General features: G+C 37.9%; 1 protein-coding gene across 9 annotated transcripts in view; it reads left to right on the top strand.

Moving 5' to 3' along the window:
- NFIB (nuclear factor I B) overlaps nucleotides 1-16,052 on the top strand; it is a 183,012-nt gene that overhangs the window by 104,642 nt on the left and 62,318 nt on the right. For all 9 annotated transcript variants that reach the window (XM_032206062.1, XM_032206057.1, XM_032206056.1 and 6 more), the window contains exons 3-4: nucleotides 1,322-1,375; nucleotides 14,160-14,228. In XM_032206062.1, the coding sequence (XP_032061953.1) occupies nucleotides 1,322-1,375; nucleotides 14,160-14,228 (123 nt within the window). The remainder of the gene's footprint in view (nucleotides 1-1,321; nucleotides 1,376-14,159; nucleotides 14,229-16,052) is intronic.

Here is a 16,052-nt window from a genome sequence, read left to right as displayed (position 1 = left end):
CGTTGTAAGCAGTAATACATTCAAGAACTCTGACTTCGCTCTGGGATTCAGTTGGCAGTGGCAATTTCTGTAGTACTAAGTAACAGTCCTTTGATGCTTATGCTATAAGTGCTGCTGCACTTCCAAGTAATGGACATTTTCTTTGCCTGCCTGCCTTCCTTCCTTCCCTCCTTCCTTCCTCCCTTCCTCCCTTCCTCCCTTCCTCCCTTCCTCCCTTCCTCCCTTCCTCCCTTCCTCCCTTCCTCCCTTCCTCCCTTCCTCCCTTCCTCCCTTCCTCCCTTCCTCCCTTCCTCCCTTCCTCCTTCCTTCCTTCCTTCCTTCCTTCCTTCCTTCCTTCCTTCCTTCCTTCCTTCCTTCCTTCCTCTCTTCCATCCTCTCCTCCTCTCTTCCTTCCTCCCTTCCTCTCTTCCTCACTTTCTTTCATTTATTGAGGCTCCTACATTTTAGATAACCATATACAGAATAAATGGTTGTGCTTCCTATAACTTCTTACTCTCTTTGGGTACAAGAGTGTCTGTCATGTCTTACTTTGTTAATAACAATTTATTGCAGTGATGCAGGATTTTGTTTTATTATTGGTGTGGGGATAGAGCAAGAAGATAGTTTTAAAAGCAAATGCTTTTATGAATAAGGATGACATTTATTTTCCAGTGCATTGACTTCAAATCTCATTTTTCTCTTGATTCATTAGGTACATGTATTGAGAACACACTATTTGAAGACCACAGGGCTTGTTTTTTTTTTCTTATTTTTTATGTTATATAATCTTTATTTCACAATAGCAGTTCTTACAAACTAAGAATACAAAGGCTATACTGTATTAAAACAGACAGTCATAACTTCAGTGCAGTTCTGAGTCTGTGGAAGCACCGTACACCTTTGTGTTTTTAGGGAAAAGTAAAGAAACAGGATTCATCACTGGAAACTCCATTAGTTGCCTGATCCAGTATATATTTCTGGTCATTGCCTAAGAAGCTACCTCTGCTTTGCTGATTATGCAATATTATAGTTGGGGGATGAAGTGAAAGGGAATGAAAAGGTGCCCTTGTAGATGTGTTTACACCCTGAATATTTACCTGAATGACTCTCTTGTCCTTGTTCAGTGATCTATGAGTTATTGCATCTTTCACAATGTTTCTGGTTCTGCATAAAATGGGTTACATATAGTATGTTTGTTCACTAATGCCTTCATGTAGAAAGTCAGGGAAATGACCTTTAGATAACAAAGTTAAGTATTAGTTTAATACTGAAGGAGAGTATTAAAAGGATGTGAGATACTTTCAAAACAAATTAGTAAAACATTTCTTTGATTTCTTTATAGATTCTGGACAACCAGGAAGTCCAAGCCACAATGATCCTGCCAAGAATCCACCAGGTAAATATAAGTTCGAGAACATGTGCAATCTAACATTGTTTGAGAACAAAGATACTACTGTTAATAGTTAAAGAAAGCATAATTGATCAGCAACCTATTTTGCACTCATAGGTACATATAATGAGGACAAGATGTGATTACTTTAGCTCTTTTAAACTGGCAATGTCTCAATTGTAGTTTCATTAAGATTCATTTAATCTAAGGAATTTTTTGTTTAGTGTATGGCTTTTTAAAGTTTGCAAGTGGTGATAGGAAAAGGAGTAAGGAGACAAGATCACCATATAACTTTACTTTTATAAAAGTCTTCAAATACTATAATTAATATTTTGTTTCAGAAAAACACAATTGCTTTACCTCTAAAGATTATGACCTAAGCTACCAGCTTCTTTTGTCCTTTAGTTTAATATTATTTGTACATTGTAAAATGTAAATATGTTCATTTAATATGTTCATTTTTTATAAAAGCATATCAGCTATGAGCAGCTTTTGAATGCATTGTTCAAAAATATCTTGCTAGAGACATTTTTTTTTTTTGAGAAACAGAGATATCTCAGTGATTTCATGCAAATAGTCCTTTCAAGGGTTTTGTAAAAATAAGAATTCAAGAGAAAATCAAAACCAGACTTTGCCATTCCACACTGTTTAGGCCAAAGGCTCTTTGTATTTTTGTGGAGTTATCCTTCTAATCAATTATGCTGTGCTAGTAAATGTTGTAAACTTCTGTTGTTTTATGAATTTTATCAGGGTGAGACAAATGAGTGCAACACGCTTCCTCATACTATCATTTAAAAAATAAGAATGACTCCTGCCATCAAATCGTGCTGTATCTTCTCATCTAAAAGGTTGGACTAGATGATCTTAGAGGTCTTTTCCAACCTAAAAGATCATCTATGATCTTTTTCTATGATTTCATCTCTCATAAGAAATATCTCTTAAATAAGCTGCAAGTAGCTCAGTTTGCTCTTTTTTTTTAAATGCAAAACTAACCACAGTCTAACCAAAAGGTAAAAGTATGATGCTGGGTTATTACATATACACAAGTATTGTCTGGATTTGTCCAAACATTAGTGAAAACAGCCAACATTGTGGATGGACAATTTTGTACTATAGGTATATAAAAGTATTTTCTGTGTGTGATGGAATGTGACATGTTGAAGTGAGTACCCAGAAGTGGAAGAACCATCATAGCTCATAATAAAAAACTCTATATTCCTTTAATATAAATAGCAGTAATATATACCGGGAGATTGATGATATATTTTAGAAATATGAAGGCAGCAAAAGTAAATATATATAAAAAAACAAACAAACAAACAAAAAACAACAAAACACACACACAAAAACAAACAAACAAACACAAAACACACACACACAAAAACAAACAAAAAACCACAAACAAGTGTTTTTTTCTTACTGTGATTCCCTTCCCCTTCCCCTTCCTCTTCCCCTTCCCCCTTCCCCTTCCCTTCCCCTTCCTCTTCCCCTTCCCCCTTCCCCTTCCCTTCCCCTTCCTCTTCTCCTTCCCCTCCCCCTTCCTTCTTCCCCTTCCTTCTTCCCCTTCTTTTTCCATGATGCAGGTTTGCAATTGAAATTACTTTGCATGGAGGCTTTGATGCTGTTTCTCTCTAACCTGTGTACAATACATTAATAGGCTTTTATTTCTCTATTAAATGCATGACATAAATTAGGTAGGTTTTAAAAAAAAAAAACAACATGTAAGTCACCCACTCGTCAGCATATTTACACCTAAAAGAAGCCTAAAAAAAATAATCCTCATGGGTAATCACAGTTTTGGAAAACTTGAAGCATTTGGCTTTAGGGAATTTCTTTTTGTTTTAAAATATTTCTGCTTGTATGTGCAAGAAAAGCCAAATGCTTTACACCTCATCATTGTAAAGGATACTTTGTAGCCTCAGGGTTTGAGAAGCTGAAGGTCAGGTCTGGAAAATCACCTTTTCCATGTTTTAAAATTCTGGTTTAAAGTACCATTTAACATTTGTAGTTGGAAAGTAGAGGTACACATTTCACTAGTGAGGATCACATGCTCTAGTGAGTTGAGCCTCAGTAACCCTCAGGCTCAACCCCATGTTACTCTTTCAAGGAGTAATCTTGCAACAGCCACACAGCCATGTGGCAGGCAGCAGAGGAGACTAATGGGCTTTCTTTTGGCAGTGTCGTGGGACAAGATCAGATGCCTCGATGTCTGACAAACTCCATTGTCCCAGGAGGCAGCAGGAGATAGAAGGAGAGAAATCTGTTGCTGGTTTCATCATGAAATTTCCTGCTTGAAATTTGAGCATAACACTTTCTCATGCTTTGGAGTTACAGTTGGCATCGTTATTCCTTTTATCTGCTGCCAAGTGGGGACAGAAAATGGAGACTGTGCCTTGCTTCCCTTGAAACCCTTCATTTGAGTAGAGACAGAGGCATAATTGGATGTCATCTGCCTATTTGAGGATACATGAACTTCTAGCATCATTCAGCTTCACTGTGTGATACTGCTTTGGGGTTAAACTGGCAGGGAGAAAGCACTGAGGTTTTGTGGGACTGTAAAATATAGAGCTTCTAGGGTTGTGCAGGGGAATGAGAGGGAGTCACACTCCCTTAAGATTGTTTGTGGAGAAGGACTGCTGTCCTGCTCTTACTAAACTTCACATCAGTATTATTATTGAAACCAGGCAGTCATTTCTGCCAAAGTCCCAGAGGATATCCACTCTGAGGTTTGTTTTCTGTCCCAAGCCAAGAGCACATGGACTGGCAATGACAGAAAGTTTTGGGTTTTTTAATCAACCTTTGGTCTGATGCCTGTATATCAAGGAGCCAGGTTGTTGGCAAGGCTTAGGTGCTGTTAGTGCTTGGATGCCACTATCTTCACAAAGACATTGCCAAGGAAGAGGAGGTTGGAAACTGAGTGGTAGTCAGCGAGGCTGCTGGTGTTAAAAGAGGGTTTTTTTTTTCTTTTTTTTCTTTTTTTTTTTTTTGCTAGGTTTGGCTAGACTATTACATTCTTTAAGGTGTCTGGTAATTTGCTGTCTTAACCATGGAAGGAGGTAATGTCACTTGCCAAACAAAAGAACATTAAGAGCCCTTGCTGGAATTCTTTACAATAGATTCCTAAAAATACATTGAATATTTTGATAGCATAATACAATATTAAGTTAGTGTAGCTTGTGGTAAAAGTGGTATTTAGCATTTGTAGCAAGATCCAGGGGTATCCTCCTCTAAGTTTTATTTTTTCACTATCTTTAATTGGGTATGTTTCTAAAGAATGAAACTTGATTTTCTGTGAGTTGAATTGTAAAGGCCATTTCTGCAAATGGATTGTTATGTATGATGCAGAAAATTGAGGAGGAGGAGAGGAGACTCAAGGAGAGGAGACAGAGGAGACTCGAGGAGAGGAGACTCGAGGAGACTCGAGAGGAGAGGAGAGGAGAGGAGAGGAGAGGAGAGGAGAGGAGAGGAGAGGAGAGGAGAGGAGAGGTATGGATACTGCTGTTGTCTAGATCAGTCATAAGGTCCTAGAATCATGCAACCATAGAACTATAGAAGGGCTTAGGTTAGTAGGGATCTTAAGGATCAACTTTCCAACCCCTCTGCCAATGTGCAGGGATGCCACCCACTAGACCAGGGCCCCAAACAACTTATTCTTCCAGTTATGGGTCATCCACAGCTTCTCTGAGCAACCTGTTCCAGCGTCTCACCACCCTCTGAGTAAAGAATTTCTTCCTAACATCTGATCTAAGTCTTCCCTCTTTTAGTTTAAAACCATTCCCCTTTGCCATAACATTATCTGCCCAAGAAAAAAGTTGCTCTCCATCTTTTTATATAAGCCCCCTTCAAGTACTGAAAGGCTGCAATGAGGTCTCCCTTGAGCCTTTTCCTCTTCAGGGTGAACATCCTGATCATGTCAGCCTTACTTGGAGAGGTATTCAGTCCTCTGAGCATCCTCATGGCCCTTCTCCAGTACTCCTCTAACAGATGCACATCCTTCTTGTGCTGGGAGCTCCAGACTTGGATGCAGCACTGCAAATTGGGCCTCACAAGGGCAGAGTAGAGGGGGACAGTCACCTCCTTTGACCTGCTGTTTACAACTCTGTTGATGCAGCCCAGGATGAAGTTGGCTTTCTGGGCTGCAAGTACACACTGCTGGCTCATGTTGAGCTTTTCATCCATCAGAATCCCCTATTCCTTCTCTTCAGGGCTTCTCTCAATGACTTCTTCTCCCAGTCTGGACTTATGTTTGGAATTGCCCTGACCCAGGTGCAACACCTTCCACTTTGACTTGCTGAACCTCATGCAGTTCACATTGGCCCATTTCTCCAGCTTGTCCAGACCCTTTTGGCTGGCATCCCTTCCTTCTCTTGTATCGACTGCACCACACAGCTTGGTGTCCTCTGCAAACTTTCTGAGGGTGCACTTAATTCCACTGTCTGTGTCATTGATAAAGATATTAAACAATACTGGTCCCAAGACAGACCCCTGAGAGACACCACTCATCACCAGCCTCCACCTGGAAATAAAGCCATTGACTACAACTCTTTGCATGTGTCTTTCAAGATGATTCTTTATTCATTGAATAGTCCACCTTCAAATCCATCTCTCTCAAATTCGGAGATCAGAATGTCATGCAGGACTGTGTCAAAGGCATTACAGAATCTACAGGTTTAGATGATGTTAGCTATTAAATGTTTACATGGGTTCAGTGAGAAAATGGAAATGTCTGTGGATCCATTGAGGGTGACTAAACAGAGACACACCTGGATTAATTCGTGATTTAAACTGAAAATAGCTGGAGTGTAAGACATTATTAGTCAAAAACCAGCAGCAACAACAACAAAACACCTTTATTATGTCTTACTATTCTGCTAGGCACCTACAGAGACCTACTGCTGAAAGCAGGCTGATGAAAGATGAAGACCCAGAATGCCATTTTTGATGTAATGCTGTACTATTTGCTCCCTCTAAACTCCCTAGGAATTTTGATCCTATGTTTGTCGAAAGTGTGTAGCTTTAGAAAATCTGAAAAATGAGCCTTCCTTTATATTTGTGTGACTCAAATATCTACAGATCTGTGGGATGATGAATACTGAAACCAGAGGAAATGATCTTTCAGTGAGTTCATTTGGTAGGCATAGGAAAATTATGTGGCTGAGTAAAGAGAGAAAAACATCCAGAACTATTCATAATCTAATGATATTCACACCAGCCATAATGTTATGGTCTTCAAAGATGCAATCCTTAGTGGTCAGTTCTTCTAGTAGAGGATTTTTTGGGTTTTGTTCCAGTTTGTGTTTCTCTCCTTTCCTACTACCTGCTGGCCACAACAGTCTGACATCAGCAAGGTTACTTGCTACCTGCCATTGGCATGAGATTGCTGTTTGACAGACATAACTTACACATCAACATTAACACTGTGTTCAGTTGTTGACATGGTGCTCAAATCTATGAAGCCAGTCCCTTTAAATTGCTAAAAGGAATAAATAGAGGTACTGATAGTATAAAATGTTATATAGATGTAACAAGAACATAGGATCGACATATGGACACAGTTTGAGACTCAAGAGAACTCAAAACCCAAGGAAATGGATAGTAGTTCCTATAAGTTCTTCATGTTTTGGTTTCTGGATAGAAGTGGGAGATAGTCTGTTCTTGTTCAGGTCCCTTCAGGCTTTCAGAGCTCTTCATATCCAGCATTGGGGAATAAAGCAGATATCTTTCAGAAAGTGCAAAGAAAACCTAGCCACACCTGAATAGATGGTTATGAACTTCATTGTCCAGGGAAGATAGGTGCATTAAGATTTTTGCTGTTATTCCAGCAGTTGACCTCAGAGGTTATTACCGCTCTGCTTTCTAGCAAATAGGACCTTTTAAAAAAATAAATAAATTAATTTAATTTAATTATTATTGCAATTTATTATTTTTTATTTGCTGCTATAATTTACTTTACTTTAGCTGGTCCAAAGAATATTTTCATATAAATTTTGCAGACTCCGTAAACTCAGTCAGGGCTGAATGACGATGACTTGAGTTCAAGCCTATCAGCTAGTGAATATTACATTATTTATATGTGAGGTGAGACACTTTTAGACAGAGATTGAGAAACTGTCTCCCCACCTTTCATTCCTCTCCACTAGTTGCCTTCCTTCCTCCGCAGTAAATCATGATACATTGTCAGGGCATTCATCTAACAATAACATTCCTAGTCTGAATGAGGCAGGGTTCAGTGAATCCTTAGAGCCAGCCCTACTACTCTGGAATGGGTTTTCCCCTTGCATTTTCACCAGCATTTTTATTCTGGGAACCTTTTCCAAAGAAGACGTGAGTGAAATCATTCTAATTAAAAAAGGTGTTGCCAAAAAGCTTGCAACCATCCTCACCTATCTCTTGTATGCAAATCTCTCTTGCAGCTGTAGAGCCCCAAAGGCTTCTCTGAGTTTTCATATGGGCCAGCAGCCACAGGGAGAACATTCTTTTTGGATTAAGCCCTAAGGAATGTGTAATAAATTTGCCTATATATGACTATTTTAGAAAGAAGTGTTTCAGTTTTAAGTTTTAGAATGTACATTTACAGAAATAGCCTCTGAAGAGTTATGTGTGCTCTCAACCTTTGCACTCTTTTGGAAATGCAATAAGCAAATTTCCTTGAGTTTTGAATGATTCAGAACACAGACAGTTTCATTATTTTATTGTATTGCAAGTTACCTTCTTGTGGATGGGGAATTATCCCCCTAATTAATAGGAATAGAAGAGAGGTTCCCTGGCCTCATCATTGCAAGCATCTTTTCTTGTGGAAGAAATGATGCTGTAGTAGTAGTTTGTGTAATCAGGCAGAACTACATTCAAACAAACATATATTCTGTGCCTTGATTTTTCAGCATGGGAGTGGATATTCTGAAAGCTGTTTCCTGTATGCCTGCAGCCATGCCATCTCAGATAGCAATCTTCAAATAAAACTGGGTTGGGTTTGGTCACGGCTTGATTTTCTGTGGATTTCTCCCTTTCCTGAATGCTCTATGAATTAGTAATGACAGAGATTGAGAGATGATGCCCATCCTCCTCAGCCTCTCAGCCCCGCACCAGTTAGGACTTTCTGTAAGAGAAGTGTGCAGCTGGGCTATCTGAACAATCAGAAACCTGCACAAATTGCACAGCCCCTTTTTCCAGAAGTAAGAGTTTTTGGTCTTGCATGCTGGTTTTAATTTTGGTGTAGGAAGTTTCTACTGTCTACTGGTTTAGGATTAGTTTTGAATTTTCACTTGGATGGACTATCCTTTTTTATGAACTTAGTTTGTAGTTGATGCTGCTTTCAATTCTGATGCAGTTGTGTTCAATGGTGAACACAGTGTTTTTACTTCAAAGCATGCACAGAACAAGAGTTTAATAAAAATGGTTACATTAGAGGTTAGAACTCCAAAAATCTGCTTTGGCACCAGAAAACTCCTTTTGGATTTCTAACCAGTAAAGCAGCAGTCTGGTATCTGATAAAAATCAGCTCCAACAATATCTTTAAAATCTTGGCTGTGGTGTGTACATGACCTGAGACCTGCCAGAGTGGAAGGCAGTATGAATTTGTGGTAGTCATTCTTTCTGTTTTTGCTAGGTTTCAGGCCAACTCATCTCTTGGATTCCAGTGCATGGATTCTGGAATCAATTCAGCTAGGTGTTTGCATCTTACTACATCATTGAAGGCAATTATAGCCCTGCTCATTAACTTCAGAGTATGGAAAATTTCATTTGTTTTTCATAATGGCACAAGCAGATTCTTAGGCCCATATTCTGCTAAAATGTTTAATGGAGTCATGCGATCTTTTGCAACATGTTTTTTTACTTTCCCAGTTACAGTATAACTGCAGTTTTTAGAGGTTAAAACAAAACAAAACAAAACAAAACAAACAAAAGGCAACACAGCAAAGGTAGCTGTGCAACATGGTCAGAGACAAATGTGTGATAATAAAAGAGCTTAATTCTCTGGACAGGATATTACTTCTATTTAGTGACTTCACTACTGGAATCTTCTGTCACTCCTTGGCTCATGCTATCCATTCTTAACTGCCTTTAAGAAATTCTGGTCTGGTGGGAACCTGCTTCTGGAAGTCTTTTTAAGATACTAGTTTCAAAATACATGCAATGAGAAAAACTGCAAGTTTCCTAGACTGTAAGCTAAATCACAATATACAGTGTGAGACTACTTTTTCACTGCCCCTTGTAACTGTGAATAGTAACTGTATGTCACTAGCATTCCTGCTGAAGTTAGAGCTTCTTGTCAATGTCGGATGCTTTAGAGAGCAGCAAGAGCTGATCCTTAAAAAATCTGCTTTCAAAGACTCTGAAAAAGAACCAGTACAATAAAATTATTTAACCTGTAATTGTAACAGTTTCAGAAATTGGACAAACCTGTACCAGAATCCAGAACTGTGCTTCACATAACTTCATCATTACAGTTCCCTGCTAGTAGTCTGTATTCAAGTATGAAGGTTCTAGCTTTTTTTCTCACAGTAGTTCCCAATATTGACCATTTCTCACAGCTATTAAGTCTACCTATTGCTTTACAATTCCTCCTTTCAAAGATCCAAAATTAAAAGGACATTAATACAAGTTACTTCCTGCACTGATTGTATCCTTACTCTTGCTTCATAAGGTGCTCAAAATCAAGTCTGTATCAGTGAAAAAATTAGATATTTAATAATACCAGGAAGCAATTTTATGTTTTGGCACTAGACAATATGCAGCAGAATGTAAACAGGCATTCTATTCATAAAATACAATTAAATCAAAAGAAATTAAAAAGGCTGGTTAAAGATTTCTAAAGACAGATGTCATTGGTGAGGTTTTAAGTAATATGAGAGCAAGCCTTTACAGTACACATTTGTGAAAAGTGAAAATATTTTTGAATAGGTTGTAACAACATTTTTTTTTCCTGTTTTAATCTCACCATGTTTAAGACTATTCTTGTAATTCAGTTATTGAAAGCGTACCACAGGAACAGAGAGGAAGATGTATAAAGAATGGGATTACTAAAGGTTTCTCTTGTTTGCCAACCATATGATTGAAACTTGATCAGAACTGTTGCTCATCTTAACCCATTTATCTTTTTTCCTTAATGGCTATGATCTGGTCATGGTAGTGTTACAGTCGGAAAACATATTTTTCAGCAATGATTTTTCTTTTAAAAAGTTTAGGAGGGAACTCTTTTTTTTTTTTTTTTTTTTTTTAACCTTCCTTGTACAAAAAATAAAGGAAATATAGGAAAACAATTTCTGCTGTTGCTTATAGGTTTTGGAAGTTCCTTACCGGTTATACAGAGGTACACTACATTGGTTTGGGCAGAAATATATTTTTTAGAGAATTTAGAATTTTAAGAATAATGTTACGTACTATAATGTATTTCACAGTGTGTCATCTCTAAAGCAAGATGAGTTTTAGTAAATGACAATACTCCATGCTTATATAAGGCTTGAACAACATAGACAGCAAGGTGTTATCATGATCATCAAAAGGTACAGTAAAATCTCTACGAGGAATAGAACAATAAATTATCAAGTGCATTAGTTTCTGTACTGAACAGATCAGAAACATACCAAGAATGTTAATTAAAGGCTCTTTAGCATGTCAATGAAATACAAGAAGTGCATTATGGAATGCTTAATCAAAAGACAGTAAGACGCATACTGCACAGATATCACTGTATATCTTTTTCTTGCTGTTGTGGTTTAACCCAACAGACAGCTAAGCACCACACAGCTGTTCGCTCACCCCTCCACAGTGGGACGGTAAGAGAATCAGAAAAAAGAAGTTAAAAACCTGTGGGTTGAGATAAAGACAGTTTAATAGGACAGAAAAGGAAGGAAATAATAATAACAACAGCAACAATAAAAGAATATACAAAACAAGTGCTGCACAATGCAATTGCTCACCACCTGTCAAATGATGCTCATCCCAACCCTGGGTAGAGGCTTCCCCGGTCAGCTCCCCACAGTTTTTACCACTGAGCATGACACCGTATGGTATGGGATACTTTGGTCAGCTGGGGTCAGGTCTCCTAGCTATGTCCCACGCCATCGCCTTGTGCACCCACAGCCTCCTCGCTGTCAGGAAGCAAGCAGAAAAGTCCTTGACTCCATGTAAGTACTGCAAAACAACTAAAACATTGGTGTGTTACCAGCATTATGCTCATCCTAAATCCAAAACAGAGCACCATACCAGCCACTAGGAAGAAAATTAACTCTATCCCAGTCAAAACAGGACACTTGAAAGCAGTGTAATAATGTGAACATGAATGTTAAGTCTTGCTCAGTATGGAGATAAACTTCATAAGGTAAAAGACATTATCTGACATCATAGTCAAAATGTCCTATAAAGTTGTCCTGCTCCATACAAGGTCTTTCCATTTATTATTTTCCTATTTAGAATTAATTTCTGTAATAAATTATAGCAGTTTAATGGCACAAAGCTTCTCTTTGTATGTTTATTTATTTATTTGTTAAACCTGGGTGAAAGACAGTGATCCATCAACAACACCTGCTGTGATGAGGTGGTAAATAGTGGTACCACTCAGTGGCAGAATATTTTTCCTGCTCCCATTTCATTATTACAAGGACAGAAACATGCTATATCACTCTTTAAGCTATGTAGGTGTCCTCAGTGTTAACAGTAAGAAAAACTGAAAATTCTTGAGACAGAACTGAATACTCTGTGCATGTGTGCAGATGAACACATATACATGTCTGCTTCTATAGATAATATATATATATTATATATATATAATATATTATATATTATTATATATATATATATAAAATCCTACATGTGCTTTTTTTTTTTTTTTTTTTTTTTTTTTTTTTTTTTTTAATGTAATGAGCCTTAGGACTTATTGTACTCAATGGTAGCTCAACTAATCTACACTTGGGTGAAGGTCCTCTCAAGTCAGCCTAACTTGAATCTAGAGAAGTTGTACTTCAAAGTAGAGGTATTTGGATAGGCAGCACAGAAGTTCAGTTTGTCTTGTTAACCACCTTCAGAGCTGTCTGCACATTTGTACACTGGCTTTAAGCCACATTTCACTTTCAGGCCAACTAAAAACATAAAATTAATTTTTTCTTGGAAATCTTCTTTTCAGTGCTTTAGACTGTGCCCGATTAAGAAAATACAGAAGGTAAAGTTTTCCATTGTCAGAGGAATTACTATGCTTTGTCCAGTTCATCCATTCTTAGGTTAAAAATAAGAAGTGAGGAAGAAAGGAAAATGAAACATTATTCTTACTGTATTTTTTTATTTTTAATGGTACGGGTGTGACAAACAGAAAACATGAAGAAAAGGTGCAAGGGAATGTAGAAGATGAAAGGAAAATGTTCTAATTTCTTAGAAATAAGAAAAGAAAAAGCAGTAGATGTGAAGAGAAGCTGTAAAAAATGAGAGCAAGAGGAATGTGAGAGAAAGTAAAGAGGGAGAGGGAGAAATCCACAGAACTACTGGTGGAAATAAAGACATGCATAGATATCATATGAGTGATGATGACTAGAAGATGAAGAGATAATGGCATTGGCATGGCATCATTCAGAATGATCACACAGACCCATGGCTCTCTGCATACCCTCTGCATTTACTCCTCTGATGGCTTTTCAGACGGGGAAGACTGACACTGGCTTGTATATCTAGAAGCACAACAGAGATGTCAGGAAAGGCTGACATATATAATAAATGTACTCAGGATGTGATGTACAGTAATGTACACATATAATAAATATACACAGGATTTTTCAGCCTGAGTTGCCAGGTGTATTATTTATACCCAGACAGGTAAATAATATCAGAGGTGCTGGGTGTAGAGGCTCTGTGGGCTAGTAAGAAGGAAAAGAGGAAGAACAACAAGCAACACTTGGTGCACCTTCCCTCAGCATGTCTGTTAGAGCAGCAATGTGTGCAAAGTATGGATCCAAATAATTCTGTTGGCAAATGGGCAACATTGTTGTCTGTAAAGGCTATGATGTCATGTAATCTCAAATTCGGTCAAGTCAGTTTATGCAGTAGTTATCAGTGTGAGAATTCCACTAGAAACATGGGCTTCTCTGCTCCCTTTTAATAAGTAGTTACACTACTGGGATACTTATTGATTATTAGTGATATTAATGGTTCTTTCACTGCAGTGTTCCAAAATATGCTCAAACTTGAAGGCGATGAAAGTATGTCATACACAATTATCTTGGAATGAGTAAACAGAGGCCAAAACAATAAAGCGTGGTTTCTTATATGTAGATTTGTATGTAGATATAATTCAGCACCCCACTCAACTAGCAGTCTGTTTTGTCCAGTTCTGTCTTTTATTGGAAACAACAATAAAATCCTCATCTGACTCAGAGGTGATGATTTTGTAACTAAGGTGGTAGCGGAAAGTTACTATCAACAGAGACAAAATGTGTTTACAGAAATGTATGCCAGGACAGGACTGTTGTATTTGCCAGCCACTACAGTTCTTAGTTCAATGTTGATTTAAAAATTGAGATACTAATAAAAGAAACAAATTTTTAGGCAGTTTATGGATGGTTAACTAGGGACACAGTGTACTGTTTGTTAGTTTTCATGTGCGCATCAGAAGATTGCTTTACCACAGCTCCTCAAAACTTTAGCACCTCTGCTTGATTTTCAGCTCTCATTTGATCCCAATTTCAGTGTACTTTTGTCTGCATATTATAGTTTTAGGACTGTTGATGCTGTTGTTAGCTTGTGTATAAATGTATCTATAGATATTTGTTAATATTCTCACTCTACAAATTGTGATCTTTTTCAGTGTACCTTGAGGACAGTTTTGTAAAATCTGGAGTGTTCAATGTGTCAGAACTTGTGAGGGTGTCCAGAAGTAAGTTCACATTTACTTTTAATCATTTCCAAACCAAGCAAAGAATTCTTTCTGGATCTCAGTATTTGTTTGCTTTATTTGTTCTTCTTTTTTTTCTTTTTCCCCAAGATAAGATGTGTAGGAAATGCCTATAACCACTCAGGATTTTCATAACTTTGACCACAGCATTACAGTGCATCTTGCAAGCATTTATAATTAAACACACAAAAGTCTTCTTTTGTTTCTTCATTATTTAAGGCTGGAACCAATTTGTTAGGTGTCCCCCTGCACATTAATGGATTCATATGCTAGTAAACTATGATAGATAATCAAATTTTATTTGTTAGACTTCCAGCTTTTTAACGTTGCACAGCACATCCTTGGACTCTGCTAAACCATATGATTATTCTTTTAGGTTTTTGGATTTACAGCACTTGAAAGATGCTACAAGTGGACCCTCCATAGTGAGGATAGAAATGATGATTAACAATGTATTGTATTTCTTTTACATGTGGCAGTGGTTGTAACTGAATTTCTGAATACATTGGCTTGTTTTGGCATCAGAAAAGTTATGCACACAAATATTTGATAATAAAAAACAAAGAATATGCTGTAATAGCATGGAATAAACACAATGCAGAACTTCATTTAACATTGTTTCCTGAACACTTCTTTCTGCACTGTTAAATTATTTCTGTTAAGACTTACTTAAGAAGTGAACAAATATACTTGAAAGTTATAGCTGGAAGTGTCTGCAGTGATAACACCAACATTATAACAACTGAATGGTCCAGGAAATTCTCTTTTCTGATGAGAGGACAAAAACAGTGGGACAGAAGTCTCCAAAATTCTCTGTCCAAACATTATACAGAAGCTAGTTCATGCCAGCACATGATGCTTGATGGATTCATTGAATTTAAGATGTGAGTGTAATTTCATTTGCCATGGTCAGAAATTAGCATTCAGCAATAAAAATCAAGTTAAATCCTTCAGGAAAATACTGAGCATTGTCATGCTGCAGTGGTAATACTCGTCTCTTCTCTTCTCTTCTCTTCTCTTCTCTTCTCTTCTCTTCTCTTCTCTTCTCTTCTCTTCTCTTCTCTTCTCTTCTCTTCTCTTCTCTTCTCTTCTCTTCTCTTCTCTTCTCTTCTCTTCTCTTCTCTTCTCTTCTCTTCTCTTCTCTTCTCTTCTCTTCTCTTCTCTTCTCTTCTCTTCTCTTCTCTTCTCTTCTCTTCTCTTCTCTTCTCTTCTCTTCTCTCTTCCTTTCTCCTCTCCTCTCCTCTCCTCTCCTCTCCTCTCCTCTCCTCTCCTCTCCTCTCCTCTCCTCGCCTCTCCTCTCCTCTCCTCTCCTCTCCTCTCCTCTCCTCTCCTCTCCTCTCCTCTCCTCTCCTCTCCTCTCCTCTCCTCTCCTCTCCTCTCCTCTCCTCTCCTCTCCTCTCCTCTCCTCTCCTCTCCTCTCCTCTCCTCTCCTCTCCTCTCCTCTCTTCTCCTCTCCTCTCCTCGAGTCTCCTCTCCTCGAGTCTCCTCTCCTCGAGTCTCCTCTCCTCTCCTCGAGTCTCCTCTCCTCTCCTCGAGTCTCCTCTCCTCGAGTCTCCTCTCTTCTCAAGTCTCTTCTTTTTCTTTTATTATTTTCTTCTCACACCCCTCCCCCTAATTTGTTTGCTAAAGATATGGCTTTTATTTTTTGGGGGGAGGCTGAGGATGTAGTTAAATATATTTTAAAGTATTGGGCCATTCAGATTAAAAAAAAAAAAAAAAAAGAATCAATATTGCAGTTACCTTATGAAATCATACCTGCTGAAGCTGTTATACATGATATACTTCTAATAATAAGTTTTAAAGCAT

Source organism: Aythya fuligula, chromosome Z (assembly GCF_009819795.1).
Source record: "Aythya fuligula isolate bAytFul2 chromosome Z, bAytFul2.pri, whole genome shotgun sequence".
Taxonomy (NCBI): domain Eukaryota; kingdom Metazoa; phylum Chordata; class Aves; order Anseriformes; family Anatidae; genus Aythya; species Aythya fuligula.
Note: the sequence above shows the minus strand (reverse complement) of the source record. Positions and strands in the feature narration are given on the sequence as shown.